This window comes from Eubalaena glacialis, chromosome 4 (genome assembly GCF_028564815.1).
Source record: "Eubalaena glacialis isolate mEubGla1 chromosome 4, mEubGla1.1.hap2.+ XY, whole genome shotgun sequence".
NCBI classification, from domain to species: domain Eukaryota; kingdom Metazoa; phylum Chordata; class Mammalia; order Artiodactyla; family Balaenidae; genus Eubalaena; species Eubalaena glacialis.
The window spans coordinates 134,186,946-134,202,940 of NC_083719.1; the positions used below are offsets into that span (position 1 = coordinate 134,186,946).

The following is a 15,995-nucleotide window of genomic DNA, read 5'->3' on the forward strand; positions in this document are numbered from 1 at the left end:
ATTAGAATTGTTCAAAAATGGGTTGGGCTGCCTCCAGAAGTACTGAGCTCTTGATTACTAGAGGTATCGAAGCATAGCCTAAATGTTACAGTATATTAAGAAAGAGTAAGGTGTTCAATCAGTAATCTAGGCTTCCACCATAAGAAACTGGAGAAAGAAAAGCAAATTAAACCCAAAGCAATCAGAAGAATGGACATAATAAAGATAAGAACAGAAATCAGCAACATTGAAAGCAGAAACACTATAGGGAAATATAAATGAAAGTAAAAGCTGATTCTTTGGGGAAAAAAATCAATAAAATTGATAAACCTCTAGCTAGACCAAGAAAAAAAAAAGAGAAAACACAAATTACCAGTATCAGGTATGAAATAGGGATATCACTATAGATTTCACAGACATCACAAGGGTAATAAAGGCATACTACAAGCAACCCTATGCCAATAAATTAAACTTAGATGAAAGGAATCAAGTCTTTGAGTCACAGAAAACCCCAAAACTCACTTAAAAAAAATCGATAACCTGAACAGTACTATATGTGCTAAAGAAATTGTATACCTAGTTAAAAAACAAAAAAAGACTTCCAACAAAGAAAACTCCAGATACAGCTGGTTTCCCTTGTGAATTCTACCAAAAATTTAAGGAAGAAATCATAACAATTCCAGAAAATAGAAAAGAGGAGAACTCTTTCCAACTTATGAGGTCGGCATTACCCTAATACCAACACCAACGACACTTGAAAACTCCAAATCCATGTCTCTAATGGATATAGAGTAAAAATCCCCAACAAAATATTAGCAAATAAAATCCACCAATACATAAGAAGAATAATGCATCACAACCAAGTGAAGTTTACCCCAAGAATGCAAGGCTGGTTCATCATTCAAAAATCAATCCATATAGGGACTTCCCTGGTGGCGCAGTGATTAAGAATCTACCTGCCAATGCAGGGGACACAGGTTCGAGCCCTGGTCCGGGAAGATCCCACATGCCGTGGAGCAACTAAGCCTGTGTGCCACAACTACTGAGCCAGCACACCACAGCTACTGAAGCCCATGTGCCTAGAGCCTGTGCTGCACAACAAGAGAAGCCACGGCAATGAGAAGCCTGCGCACCACAATGAAGAGTAGCCCCTGCTCGCCACAACTAGAGAAAGCCCACGCGCAGCAATGAAGACCCAACGCAGCCAAAAATAAATTTAAAAAATTAAAAAAAAAATCAATCCATATAATTCACCATATTAATGAATGTAAGAGTAGCCTGAATAATCAGTAGGCAAGTTTTCAGATTATACGATGAATCAAAGGGTCTAAGCTTAGACATAGCAATAAAGACCAAGTTACTTGATTTACTGGTTTGGGGAGGAACAGATTAATTAAGAAAGTGAGGAAATTTCCCCTCTGGCTAAGAAACTGAGAATTACAGTCAGATCACGCAGGTCTCTCTGGAGAGTTCAGTTGTCCTCCTCCTGTCATCCTCACTTCAAAGACTGAAGGAGTTTAGGGGTTTCTTTCTTGAGCAGCTGGCCTGCTAGATTTCCAGGATGGCCATGTTCTACCCATGCCTGGTTAAGAAAGCCAAGGGCCCTCACAATCCTGATTTTCTCAAGATTCTTTAGAATCCAAGAGTATCAGAGTTGAATGAAGGCTGTATCTTACATAATCCAGATCCCCACAGTTTAAAGAATAGAAACCAAGACCCATGGAGGGTGGCTCGTGTAGGTCCCCTTCCCCATCACTGAAATCCAGTGATCATGAGCTGGTCCCGGGACAGTAAGCCCATTTGACCATATCTTCCAGGCCTGCCCTCCCCCAAACTTTCCCCTCCAACCTTTGTAGTACGCGTTTGCTTTTAGCTTACGTTTATGCATAAAGAGTCCCCATCAAAACCTGTCTGGGTCCTAGTCCCTCTTCTCTCACCAGTTGGAGTCGGGGGTGGAGAAAAGCAACCAGACCCAGGCCTTCACACAGAGGCACCCTGCATTACTGGATTGGAGGATTGGTCTAGCTACCTGCGTTGAGCCCATAGGCCTCACAGCCAACCAGATGAACATAGTCTGGGTCTATCATCTCTATTTGATCCCACTGCCACGTTGAATTCTTTCAACAAATTCCTTATAAGATTGTAATGAAAATGTACTGCACACTCATTATGTCCAGGGTCTGTGCTATGAGGCTATACATTCTCTCACTTCATCCTCACAGTAACCCATTAAAATAGGTACTGTTCTCATCCTCATTTTGCAGATAAATGAATAGGCTCAGAGAGGTTAAGCAACGTGCTTAAGATCCCACAGCTGGTTAAGTAGAAGTGTTAGGATTTGAACCCAGGTCTGGCTGACTCCAGTGTTCAAGCTTTTAGTAATGAAAATTCTTCCTGGTTTAAAATAACAATGGTTTTCTCTTTCTTTCCCTCCTTCTGTATTTTCAGTCTCAGGAGGAAGTCTGTGATTTGCTCCATGCTGCACCCTTCCAAAACATCTTGCCTAGAGTCTACATCAAAGGTAAGAAACCACTTACAGCAGCTAAATGGCCAATTTGAATTTGCACCTCGTGCTCACTTAATCCCAGTAAACTCAGATGTGCAGTCAGAAATGGAGAAGGTGAGAGCTTTGGACAGCCATTGGGTAGTCACAGAATTGGAAATGATGCTCCAGGCCTTGGTCCTTCTAGAACATCCCTAGTAAGTTGCTGTCTAGCTTGGTCTAAATCCTTCAGGTGATGGGGAACTCACCACCCCATGAGGTAGATGATTCCACTGTTGGGCACAGATAATAGAACATTTTCCTTGTAGTGAGTCCTGACCACACTTGCCAGAACCAGGGAAAACAGTTCTACACGCTCCATCCAAGTACTGGAATACAAATACGTCACCAGGTCCTCTGGGAGCTCTTCCTTCCCCATTTCCCCCGTTGTGCCCTGAATCTCATTTTCTGCCTACTGTTCCTTTTGCAGAGGGGGAGCGTTTGGAGGTCCGGATGAAACGCCTGGAAGCCAAGTACGCGCCACTTCACCTGGTCCCTCTGATAGAGCGGCTGGGGACCCCTCAGGTACGATCCTGCTATCATGGACTCGGAGAACCAAAAGGAACTTTTGGGAGGGAGAGAGAGCATTTGGTCCTACCTCCTCATTGTACAGATGGGGAAACTGAGGCCCAGAGAGAGAAACAGTAAGTCTGATAGCACACAGCCTGTTTGTGGCAAGGGCAGGTCTGGAATGAGTTTTGCTGACTCTCAGGCCTGCACCCTGTATCATCTATCCTGCCAAGAAAGAAGGAAGTCAGACAAGTGTCTGTTACTCCCCGTTAGGTATTAAGAATTCTGCTATCTCTCAGAATTAGAACCGCACGCCCTGTGAACCGGCAGTTCATCTCTGTGTATCTTTGCTAAAAAAAACTCTTACAGGAACACAAGATGTTTACCACGGCATTGTTTGTTAAAGCAAAAAACTGGAAACAACCTAAATGTCAATCAGTAGAGTGTTGACTAAATAAAATGTGGTAAAATCATTTAAATGATGAATACCTGCTACATAATAATGAAAAGAAAAAAAATCAGATCTAGATGCATCAGTGTGGACAGACCATAAACACATGGTTAGGTGAATAAAGCAAGTTGCACTACAGGTCATGGAGTATGATGCTATTTGTATTTTTTTAAACACATATCAAAAAACCATATTAAGTAAAACTTTTCCTAGGAAATGAAAAACACCCAGTTCATAATGGTGGCAACCTCTGAAGAAAGATGAAAGGGACAGAGATGGGTGGGGAGATCAAAGAAGGCAGCTTTATCTGTAATGTTCTAATATTTTTGAAGGTGAATGAGCTCAGATGTTAATTCTGTAATTAAAACTCATTTTTACAAACCTGAACCTGTACATGGAGATGCGTAAAACAGGACCCCTGCCTTTGGAGAACTCACAAACCGTGCAGGCAGTCAGGAAAGAAGACACTTTGGTGGGGGGAAAGGGATGAAACAAAAAGCATGTGCTGTCTCCTTTCAAGTTGATTCAAGTTGAATCAAGCATTTGGTGGTGGGGCAGGGCACGGATCAGGGTAGGAATTCAGGAAGAAGAGAAAACAGGACACTGCAGCGAGACAAGCCAGTATGGCTTGTTTTGTTCGACAAAACCCAAAACCGACTGTTTAAAAGGTTTAGGATTCAGATCCGCTCTTGGACTAGCATCCCTAAGGTCCTCTCTCCTGTTATCACAAAAGCTCATGAATCAGAAAAATTCTCATCCTCCGCAGAGGGCGGAAGGCTGCCTCTTCTCTCGAAAAACATGGCAAGTGTTGGAGCCCATGACAGGGCCCCATCTGCCCAGGTGTCACACTGATGAGCAGCCCCAGCCAGGCCTCCTGCAGGCCACCCACCTCCTACTGAAAACAGTGACTAAACATTTAGTGACATTTGGGTTCTTTAGTCACCACAGAGAGAATGTAGATACTGTGAAATATGCACATTTTCTTTTTTGGCTTTCCGGGGCTGAACACAGGAGATCCTCTAAAGATTGCCTTCTAGGGAGAAATCCCCCAAGCCAGCGACATATAAATGTGTCTGCTCCACTGTTGGTGTCATCCTACAAGAATCTGGCCTCTCACACCCAGGCTTCGGCATGTGTTTCCACTTAGAAGTCTGTGAATTCCTTCCCTGTTCTGATGAACACTATTTCCTTGGGACTGATAGAAATCTCAATTTGTCAAATGCTGATATTTAACAAACAAAAGCCTAGACATTCTGCCGGAGAGGAAATGCCAGTTTTATAAGTCTCCCAGCCCTTAAGGAATAGTCCAAAGCTTAGTCCTCCTGTAGACCAAAGAAACATTTTTTAAATATTAACTTCCAAGCTTGCTGGGGTTCAGGGAACTCACATAACTTCTAGGTCGGTGACAGGGAAATTCTGCTATATGTGTAATGTTGGGAGAGTTTAACTGTGTTGCATTGCTTGTATTTGTTTCTAGGAAAAATTGAGGTGACCTGGTTTGTTGCCCAGTGCTATCACGAATAGAATGTTCTGTCAGGGAGTTGAAGGACTCCTCTTTCCAGCTTTACCCCTGAATTGTTGCATAATCTAGTGCTAGACATTTAATATCTTGGTCTTTGTTTTCCCATCTATAAAATGGGCGAATAGCTGTTTTGCCTTTTTAGCTGAGCTGCCTTTCACAATTATTATGATAAACAAATAAGTAAAAAGCTTCTAAAAAACAGAAAGGAAAGAGCGAGCATGGAGATATTTTTCTCCAAAGTATCCTAAATGTAATCAAAGTACTCCATGCAGAAATATGTTTCCACATGATTTCACAGATGCTTTTTCTATACCATTGTTAACTCAGAAAAGAATGGCAGAAAGAGAGAGAAAAAAATTCCCTGCTGAGTGGAACAGAAATGGCTAAAATTTATGTTAAACACACACATACACACATAGTATATATATATATATATATGAAACACCAAGTCACAGATTGAGGGTATATGCAACAAACAATCTTTAGTGCACTTTTTCAGATTAGAAGGACACTCATAACAAATGAAAAAAGAGGGCTTCCCTGGTGGCGCAGTGGTTAAGAATACGCCTGCCAGTGCAGGGGACACGGGTTTGAGCCCTCGTCCAGGAAGATCCCATATGCCATGGAGCAACTAAGCCCGTGTGCCGCAACTACTGACCCTGCGCTCTAGAGCCCGAGAACCACAACTACTGAGTCCGCGTGCCACAGCTACTGAAGCCTGAGTGCCTAGAGCCCATGCTCTGCAACAAGAGAAACCACCGCAATAAGAAGCCCATGCACCGCAACGAAGAGTAGCCCCCGCTTACCGCAACTAGAGAAAGCCCGCACGCAGCAACGAAGACCCAATGCAGCCCAAAATAAATAATTAATTAAAAACTAAAAGAAAAAAAAGAGCATGAAAGAAAACTCACAGCATAAGAAATATAAATGCCAACAAACATGAGAAAAAGTGTTCCGCTTTACCAGTAATCAGTGAAATGTGAAGGAGAAGGATATAGCTCTTCATTTCGCAAGTTGGCTAAGAACTTTTCTTCATGATAATGAAGTACTGGTAAAGGCACAAGGAACAGGCTTGCCACAGACACGTGTACAGTGGTTCAGCTTTTCTTGGGACTAGTTTGTCACTATGTAGCAAAAGCCTTTTAAAACTACTTATACTCTTTGACTGAATAGTTCTACTTCTAGGATTTTATCCTAAGAAGATAACCAGAGATAAGCTCAAAAAGTGTAATATATAAGGATAATTACTTATGAGTTGTCTATAATGATGAAAACTTGTGAACAATTTAACCAACAGGAATAGAGAACTAAATAAATGACGTATGTCAATGGCCATTTTATGTAGCTATTAAAAAACCATATTACTGAAGATACTAAAGGAAATTTTTTTTTTAGTACCAATATCTTAAGAGAAAAAAACAATGTAGATAGTGTGACCCAAATTGTGTTAAAATAGATACATATACATGCTCACATACATAAACATAAATAAATCATACATAAGTATTTTAAGAAAGCTTATCTGTGGGTGATGGGATTTATGGGAGATTTTTATTTTCTTATAACATTTTTACAATTTTTTTTCCAGATTTTACTCTTGTAGCTCATAGGAAAACCCATAAAGGTGAACAGTTTTTCAGGAAAGGGACAAAGCCCCTAACCATTTCAGTCAAGGCCCTTTGGTTGGCTCTGGTTGGGGGGGTCATTAGAGTTCAAAGTCTGTCTGCAGGTTTATAAACCCTGTTGCTAATTCTTTAGATCCTCCCACAGTTGTCAGGCCCTGAGGACTGATACAGACTAACTAAATGCCCAGGAGGTTAACTAGTAAGCCAGAGCTCTCTGTATTAGTTTCTGAAGGAGAATATTCATGACTCGATAACAAACGTGGGTTCTTTATTTACTGAGCATCTTCGCTGTACCAGGCACTCCCTAAAGTGGAGAGCCCTGTCAGGGTCCAGATACTACCACAGGGAGTTGCCTGGTGAGAACAGAGTCAAGCACTGGGGTCAGGGTTTTTGAAAAGAAGTATTTCTAGCTAACTGTGGCAGCTTCTCTGCGCTGGAGCGATCTTTCTCTGCCACCAGAATCAAGATGAGTCACCGTGAATCAGGGTTCCCTCTTGTGTTCGAAACACAGGTCGTCAAACTCTTCTTCCCCAATTCACGTTTTTCGTCCTAGACTTCTTTCAGTTTATAGCTGTCATGACAACTACACTGCTGACCCACATTCCTCACAGGCTCCAGCACTGGTGTTTCCTGATTTACTTCCCTCCATGGATTAATTTAATTGAGGCTGCCCTCTTTCTAGGGGCTGTAGGGTGTGGGGAGCGTGCAGGGAGCAGGCAGGCCAACTCCACCCAGCCACACTGTACACTGAGCTCTCGGGCGGGCCCGCCCTCTGGGGAGCTGATCCCAGGAGTGCCCTGTGGACCTCTCTGTCTCAGAAGCCGGCCCTCTTAAGCTTTGTCCCTAGATTTGGAGATTGTACTTTGACCTTAGATGTTAATATCTATTATCTTTGCACATGGCTTTGAGACCTCTACCCCTAGATATTTTCTACTCCTGCAGACAGTAATGTGTTTTGAAGTACTAGTCTAGCCGGCTGATTATTAGAGATCTAGTAACCAGATGCCATATGAGAAGCCAGTTTAAATTATTAAGAAAGATTGTTAACAGTGGTCAGAGAACTTCTAACGGGAGGAATAATCTGTAAAATCAGCGACAAATTTTTAAGAGTAACATATGCTTATTGTAGCACATTCAACTGTACAGAAGTATTTATAGTAAAAAGTGAAAACCCCACCTGCTTCTCCAAGCCCATCTGTTCCCACAAGTGATGTTAATCCTTCTAGAATATTTTACACTCTCACCACCCCCACACACACATACATGCGTACAGTTTTGTGTGTCTGTCTGTGGGATTGTGTTACTGATGTCTTTTAATAGGATTGTAGTATATGTCCTCTTCTGCAATTTGCTCTATTCACTTAACAATTTAATCCACAGATCTAGACTACTAGGATTCAAATCCCAACTTTTCCACTCACTGACTGCCTCTCTGAACCTCAGTTTCTTCTTCAATAAAATGGGGATAATAATGGCATCTTCTTCATGGGGTTTATGTAAGGAGTAAATAAGGTAAGTACTTAACGAATGCATAGAACAGGGCCTGGTGTATTACACAGTGAGTGTGTGCTAGTAGTAGTAACAGTACTGTAGTAGCAATAGTACTAGTAGTAGCATCATCTCAGTCTTTTCAAAGGCTACCTAGCATTTCATTATACAGGTGGATTGAAATTTTTTTATACTATTCCTCTAGCGATGGCTCCTCGATTTTACTCACCCCAAGACTTCCCCCTGCGATTGAACTCAGGTTTATAAAGTTAGTGCCCTGCTCTGGGCAAGACCTCAGTTCTGGTGAATGAATTACAGATGCAGCCAGCTCTGGGGTTCGGGAATATCGGGTGAGAGGTAGAAAGTGGGGTCTGAGATGTGACTGGCAGGTTTATGTACTCTCCCGTTCCCAGCAAATTGCCATCGCTCGGGAGGGCGACCTGCTGACCAAGGAGCGGCTGTGCTGCGGCCTGTCCATGTTCGAGGTCATCCTGACCCGCATCCGGAGCTACCTGCAGGACCCCATCTGGCGGGGCCCCCCGCCCACCAACGGCGTCATGCACGTCGACGAGTGCGTGGAGTTCCACCGGCTGTGGAGTGCCATGCAGTTCGTCTACTGCATCCCCGTGGGGACCAACGAGTTCACGGCTGAGTGAGTAGCCCTAGGGAAGGTGGGGTCACCCCCCAACCTGTTCATCTCCCACCCGAAGAGCCATCAGGCAGCCAGAGCTCAGCCAGAAAGGAGGGCAGGGGCGGGGTTGTCCGACAACGGTTTGTTGAGCACGTGCTTTACGTCGGTCAGGGTTCTAGGTGCTGGACATGCATCTGTGCAGAGCAAAAGTAGACAGTTCCTGGTATGTGGGGTTGACAGGGCCAAGAGAAGACTAGAAAATAGATATAAGGTGCATCGAATGAGGTCCCTTGGCAGCGAGGGCAGGAAGGACGACAGATGCCCATGAAGAGAGACAAGTGGATTATAGGAGTTTAATTCACAGACGACAGCTGAGCTGGAACACTGCTTAGGATTCAGCTCTTAGAGGGGAGAAGGGGACCCCACAGGCAAGGCTCCAAGTAGTTGAAGACAGACATGGAGTGTGTGCGCCTCGGGGCTTTGGACCTCTCAGGGCCCATCTTCACGGGAGTAGAAGCTGGGCCAATGGAAGGGGCAGGGGGAGAACCCTGGTGAGGGCTTGGTGTGAAGACCTCACTGCCCACTCAGCGCCCACCCCAGCAGAGCTCCAGGGGTCGTAGAGCAGAGACGGGCTCCCCTGGCGGAAGGTGGGCCCCACCTTGCTCCTGAGGCCTCTGCTGCTAAAAAACAGGGGTGACTATGAGAGGAACCCAGTCCTGTTCGCAGAGAAGACAGAAGCAGAGCCCCTTCTCCCGTCACCCACCCAGCTACGCAGCAAGAGCAGAGTGGTGAAGAGGGCAGACAAGGCCTGCCCTCCAGGAGCCAGGAGCTCTGGAGGAAACACACACGGGGGCCAGAGAGGCCTCCCCGAGAGAGTGGTGCTGGGAGTGGGATGGGAAGGCTGTTTCCAGAGCAGCTGCACTTTCCGCGACAGCGGTGGGGAAGCTGGGAAACCCTCCCAGTGGGCTGCGCTGCGTTCAAGGACGAGCGATCCAGCCAAGAGATGCCCCACGGCCTCCCAGATTGCCCAGGTTGCTGTTGAGAGTTGGGGGCGTGCGGGCTGAGCTTCACCAGACCCAAGAGGACTCGCAGCCCCCCACACCAGCAGCATCTGTTCATGCCCCCATCGTGTCCCTCCCCCAGCCCCAGTCCCTGCCCTCTCCGCCTGCACTGGCCAGTTGGTCTCCTGGTTTGAAACCACCCTTCCCCTCACAGGTGTTCCTCTGGTTCCTTTCCAGAGCCAAGACAGAGCTTCATCAGAATTCTAACTGGCTACATAAATCTCAAAGGCTGGTTGGATTTTTTTTCTTGCAAATTTGTCTTCTTCAAAGCTGATTTTTCTTACATTAGTGGGGTGACAGACTGACACCTCTTTATGGCTAGCAGGGCTTATAATATGACCACAGTCCCAGGAACAAATGAGTCCACACTCACGGCTTCCCTTGTACCCATTCTACAGATTAAGAGAATTGGCCCAGAGATGAGCCAGCTCACTAGCCGTACTGCTGGTCCAAGATGAGGGTCCCTTCCCCCTCTGTCTCCTGCTTCTCACTCCAGCTGCTTCCTCTCCCACTCCCAGGCAGTGTTTTGGAGATGGCCTGAACTGGGCTGGCTGCTCCATCATCGTCCTGCTGGGCCAGCAGCGTCGCTTCGACCTGTTCGACTTCTGTTACCACCTGCTGAAAGTACAGAGGCAGGACGGGAAGGATGAAATCATTAAGAATGTGGTAAGCAGCTCGTGGCTAGGTCCTGGGAGTTGGGGCCAGGCCTGGCAAGCAGGCCTTTCATCGGCAGAGGAGGGTGAGCTGCTTATGGAGGCCAGCTCCCCACACCGCAGGTAGGTCCAGAGACATTCAGCAGCTGGTGACCTTCTCGTAAGAAGCCGTGAGTCACTGGCTCGTAGCCCACTGGGATGAATCACGTCACCCCGCAGGGCAGGGCCAGCCTCCAGACCTGAAACACACCTTCCCTGTGCCAGTCAGACTCTGCTAATGCTGCTTCGTCATCTGCACAAACTCACTGACTGAACACGAAAGTTGTGCAGCCACGGGGATGGGATAAGCGCTGTCGTGTGGGGGTTAGGCAAGGCTGCTGCGGGAGCATCAAGAAGGGCTGTCTAAACCAGGCTGAGGGGCTGGGGGGGGCGCCTCAGAAGGGTCCCCCTAGAGGCGATGCTTGGGCAAAGTCCAGAATGACCAGCTGCAAATAACCAGGCAGACAGTGGGGTGCAGGATGGGGAGGGTGTTCTAGGCAGAGGGAGCAGCTAGAGCAAAGGCACAGAGGCGTGAAGATGTATGGCTGGAGCAGAGGGTGGTCTGCAGCACCAGCTGAGAGGAAAAAGAGGCCGGAGCCACCTCATAAAGGTTTTCTTTTTTTGCTTTGAGCTAGAACATACGTAACATAAAATTTGCTGTTTTAGCTATCTTTAACTGTTTACTGCATTAAATTCACTCACCTTGTTATGCAACCGTCACCACCTCCATCTTCAGAACTTTTCATCTTCCCCAGCTGAAACTCTGTGCCTAGGAAACAGTAACTCCCCATTCTCCCTCCCCCCGGCCTCTGGTAACCACCCTTCCACTTTCTTTCTCTGTGAGTTTGACTGCTCTAGAGGTACTTCGTATAAGTGGAATTCTCACTCAGCGTAATGTGTTCAAGGCTCACCATGTTGTAGCATGTGTCAGAATTTCCTTCCTTTAAAGGCTGAATAATATTCCATTGTATGTATACACCGCGTTTTGTTTATCCATTCATCTGTCGATGGACGCTTGAGTTGCTCCCGCATTTTGGCTGTTGTGAATCATGCTGCTGTGATCATGAGTGTACAAATAACTGTTTAAGACCCTGCTTTCATTGCTTTTGGGTATATACCTAAAATTGGAATTGCTGGATCATGTGGTAATTCTGTTTTTAATTTTTTGAGGACCACCATACTGTTTTCCATTGTGACCACACCATTTTACATTCCCACCAGCAATGCACAAGAGTTCCAATTTCTCTATATCCTCCCCAGCACTTGTTATTTTCTGTGTATCTTTGGAAATAGCCATGTTAATGTGTGTACAGTGGTATCTCATTGTGGTTTTGATTCACATTTCCTTAGCAATTAGTGATATTAGCATCTTTTCATGTGCTTATTGGCTATTTGTTTATCTTCTTTGGAGAAATGTCTATTCAAGTGTTTTGCTCACTTTTTAATTGGATCATTTGGCTTGGGTTTTTTTTTTTTTTTTTTTTTTTTGCTGTTATTTAATTGCAGGTGTTCTTTCTATATTCTGGATATTAATCCCTTATCAGATATATGATTTGAAAATGTTTTCTTTCATTCTTTGGGTCGCCTTTTCACTCTGTTGATAGTGTCCTTTAATGCAAATAAGTTTTTAATTTTGATGTATTCCAATTTATTATTTATTACCTGTGCTTTGGTGTCATATCCAAGAAATCATTGCCAAACTCAATGTCATAATGCTTTTCCTCTGTTTTCTTCTAAGAGTTTTATAGTTTTCACTCTCATGTTTAGGTCTTTAATCCATTTTGAGCTAATGTTTTGTATATGGTGTAAAGTAAGAATCCAACTTCTTCTGCACGTGGATATCCAGTTTTCCCAGCACCGTCTGTTGAGAAGACCATTCTTTTTCCATTGAATGTTGTGGGCACCCTTGTCAGAAATCATTTGACCATATATGAAAGGGTTTATATCTGGGCTGTCTGTTCCATTGGTCCACATGTCTGTCTTCATGCTAGAACCACACTGTTTTGATTACTGCAGCTTTGTGGTAAGTTTTGAAACTCAAAGCGTTTTATGGTCAAGTTCACATTTCACTGTCAAGCTGTGGGCACCCATAGAAGGCCTTGAAGCAAGAGAGTGGCATGATCATTGAAGCATCAGGACCCCGGACCCCACCCTCAACTGAATTCTTCCCTTTCTCTTGATTTCTCTGTCCCCTCCTCCCATCCCTAACCTGCACGTCCCCTGTCCTTCTGCAGCCCCTGAAGAAGATGGCAGACAGGATCAGGAAGTACCAGATCTTGAACAATGAGGTTTTTGCCATCCTGAACAAGTACATGAAGTCCGTGGAGACGGACAGTTCCACCGTGGAGCACGTGCGCTGCTTCCAACCACCCATCCACCAGTCCCTGGCCACCACCTGCTAGGCGGAAGGTCCTGCAAACCCTCGACCTGGAGGAGAAGAAGCAGGAGAGAGAAAGCCACAGCCAGCCTGCAACAGGGTCCGACTGGACAGTGTGTGGGATGGACCTGGAAGCAAACAAGAAACTCCCCAAACACATCTGCACCTCCTGAGGGCTGGGCCTGTGCATGCTCTCCCACGACATCTCCATGGTGGTTTCTCCATAGTGTAAATGAAAAAAAAAAAAAAGAAGAACAGAAAAGAAACAGGGCAGTATATGCTTTTTTCTTTTTTACTTTTTTTTCCCTCAGCTGTGTTAAGAGCCCTAGTTTTACCCTTTCTCCATCTCGTGGTCTCCTCCATCTGTGGTTGCTTCCCAAGACCTCCTCCTCAGATGGCGACCTCCAACCCAATGCCCACGTGCCACCCCAGGACCGAAGTCTTAGAGATGGAGAAAAGAGTGTGGTGATGCCCCAAGATGTCAGCCTGGCCATGCGTCCACTTCCTAGCATCTTCACCTCCTCTGGCTCCCTCCCTCCACTTCCCAAGATGGCATCTTCTGCTCTGGATGCCAGGGATTCTACCACCAAGAGTACTCCTGGACCAGGCGCTGAGAGCCATGGTGAATGGGAGACGAGGTTCCTGGTATCAGTACTGTGGTAGATGGTGGTGTGGTGTTGCCTTTGACCTTCCATGGACTCACAAAACCACATCCTGCCTCCCCTCTCAGGGCACTCCTAGAGAGAATTCAGAAATGCATTCACAACTGGAATGGGTGAGTAGAATTGGGGTAAGAAGATGGTCAGGACCACTATGTAGAAGCAGTATTTATGAACACAGCCAGGGATTCCATAGTCCAAAACAGAAAGCTATTAGGCCATCTCATCAGCTTGATGGTGAGAGGGTCCTTTATTCATTGAGCAAATGCTTAGTGAGCACCAAGTTGCACAGGGTAATGGACACTGGGGCTACAGCTTTGAACAGGCCAGGCATGCACTGCCCACAGCATTAGCCAGCGACCAAATTAGGGGCCACTTCTTGGCACAGAATCTCTCATCAAGGAAAACTGTCACAAGAAAGAAAATATTAAAGGGTTATTTTAGTAGAAGTCAGAAGCATCTTGGGGTCAAGGAAATAAGGAATATAAATAATACTTGTCAACGAGCTTTTAATACCAAAATATATCCCAAAGAGGAATCCTGTTCTAGTGAATCAGAACTTTTGTTGTCCTAGAAGCTGAAAGATTCCGGAGACATTTTATCTTTGGCTGTCAACTTCCTTGATGTTCCTTAACTTAGATTTTGAGGTATGGGGTATATCTCACAGGGACGTGTCTACTTCCGTTTCCCTGACTGAACCAAAATTCCCTGCAGAATCTCCTACCAAGCATGGGGAGACTGTTTAGAAGGACAGAAGCCTTTGGGAAGTGAATTTCTCATTGCAGAGCACATCATCATCAAAGGGAATCTGTGACCCTGAGCTTGTAAGAACATATAAAGTGAGACAGTGGATATTTCTCCCCCGGCCCAGGAAGGAAAAGAAAGAGAGAAAATAGAACAGTAATGATCTGCTCCCTCAGGGCAGATGAATGGAAATGGTCTCCATTAACCACATGGCCCACTTCAACCCCATGGCAAGAGCAAAGAAGTGTCCATAGCAAGAGGTTTGTGTTACCCACTCATGCTCACCAGGGAGGAGAGAGGTGGGGCTCGCCAAAGTATGGTCCAAAGGCCACATACATCAGGACCTCCTGAGATTAGCACGTTTAATGCAGATCCCTGGGCCCCATCTCACACCCATTAATTCTACATCTCTGGGAGCAGGGTCAAGAAATCTGCACTTGCCACAAGCTGGATTGTTCTGTTGCACATGAAAATCTGAGGACCACTGCTATAGAGGCCCCCTGCACTGCTACCCTTGGGCTTTGAGCTCCCTCTGAGCCATGAAAGAAAATATTTGTTGGGAAGGAAAGTGAGTCAGGGTGGAAGCTGTCAGATCCTCCTGTCTGGAGCTGCCACTTCCTATTCTGATTTCTCATTTTTTTCTTCTTGATGACCATAGATGTATCCCAAAGGCAAAAGTGAGGCATTACACCACATGGGAGAACCACCAGGTAAAACTCACCTTCAAAACCCACATAAAATTTCTAAGCTCCAGAGCCTTCCGAGTCTTCATTCCTGTCTGGGAACAGTAGCTGGCTCACTCTCTCAGATTAAGTCTGGCTATTAAGTCCTGGAGATCATTCTAAATCCTTGACCATTGCTTTGCGGAGATTTGGATCACCTGTTGGATGAGATTGCTATTTCAACAGTCCACCCCTCCCACCCTGCATTCATGGCCCTGAATTTGACCCTCTGGGCAAAATCCCATTATCCTCAAGAGATTTGATCCCAGTAAATTGAGGTCTTCACCTTTAGGAGAGACGGTTTATTTCCCTGGCTCACCAGCAGCATTGATTTACGAACACCGAAAGGGTTTAATATTCTTTCCTTCCTGGTGTTACTGCCCACCCCCACTTTTGATTTTTTGTGTATCTAAGAACCAGGAAAAATAAAATCTTAGGTTTTAAAAGGTTAAAAAAAATTCTGTTTCAGAAACTGTCAAATGTACCATATTTGTATTAAGAGTTGTTGGGGATTTTTGTACAATGAATTTACATTTATTTATGGTGACTTATATTTACGCTTGTGATCAAATAATGATGTTAAATTCTTAAATCATATTTGCTATGCAGCTGAAGATGATATTTTGCTTTGTATTTTGGGGTACCTGTGTTGAGTTGATAAACATTTCCATCTCCATTAAAACTGCTTCCAAACTAGTGAAATGAGCATCTTGTCTTGATTCTGGGTCATATTCTAGTCGTCGTCGACCTGTGGAAGGCCACATGAAAACTGATGACTAAGGATACAACCTGAAAGAGAATGGAGGAAGAGAAAGATAAAGAAGATAAAGACATTGCACCCTAAACTAATGGCTTGTTTTCCTTTCTTGCTGGGGGAATTAAATCTTTACAAATTGACTTGCACTGGGCAAGATATCGGAGATGGTTCCTGAGCCTAGGGGTTTCATAGTCTGACAGTGTAACTCTACAAACTAGATCCCTAGTTTTGTTTT

The 15,995-nt window shown here is 45.0% G+C and overlaps 1 protein-coding gene across 3 annotated transcripts in view; it reads left to right on the forward strand.

Moving 5' to 3' along the window:
* CYFIP2 (cytoplasmic FMR1 interacting protein 2) overlaps positions 1 to 15,660 on the forward strand; it is a 130,222-nt gene extending 114,562 nt beyond the window's left edge. For all 3 annotated transcript variants that reach the window (XM_061189911.1, XM_061189912.1, XM_061189910.1), the window contains exons 27-31: positions 2,428 to 2,500; positions 2,952 to 3,046; positions 8,531 to 8,769; positions 10,328 to 10,475; positions 12,736 to 15,660. In XM_061189911.1, the coding sequence (XP_061045894.1) occupies positions 2,428 to 2,500; positions 2,952 to 3,046; positions 8,531 to 8,769; positions 10,328 to 10,475; positions 12,736 to 12,903 (723 nt within the window). In that variant the 3' untranslated portion in view covers positions 12,904 to 15,660. The remainder of the gene's footprint in view (positions 1 to 2,427; positions 2,501 to 2,951; positions 3,047 to 8,530; positions 8,770 to 10,327; positions 10,476 to 12,735) is intronic.
* The last annotated feature ends 335 nt before the right edge of the window (positions 15,661 to 15,995 follow it).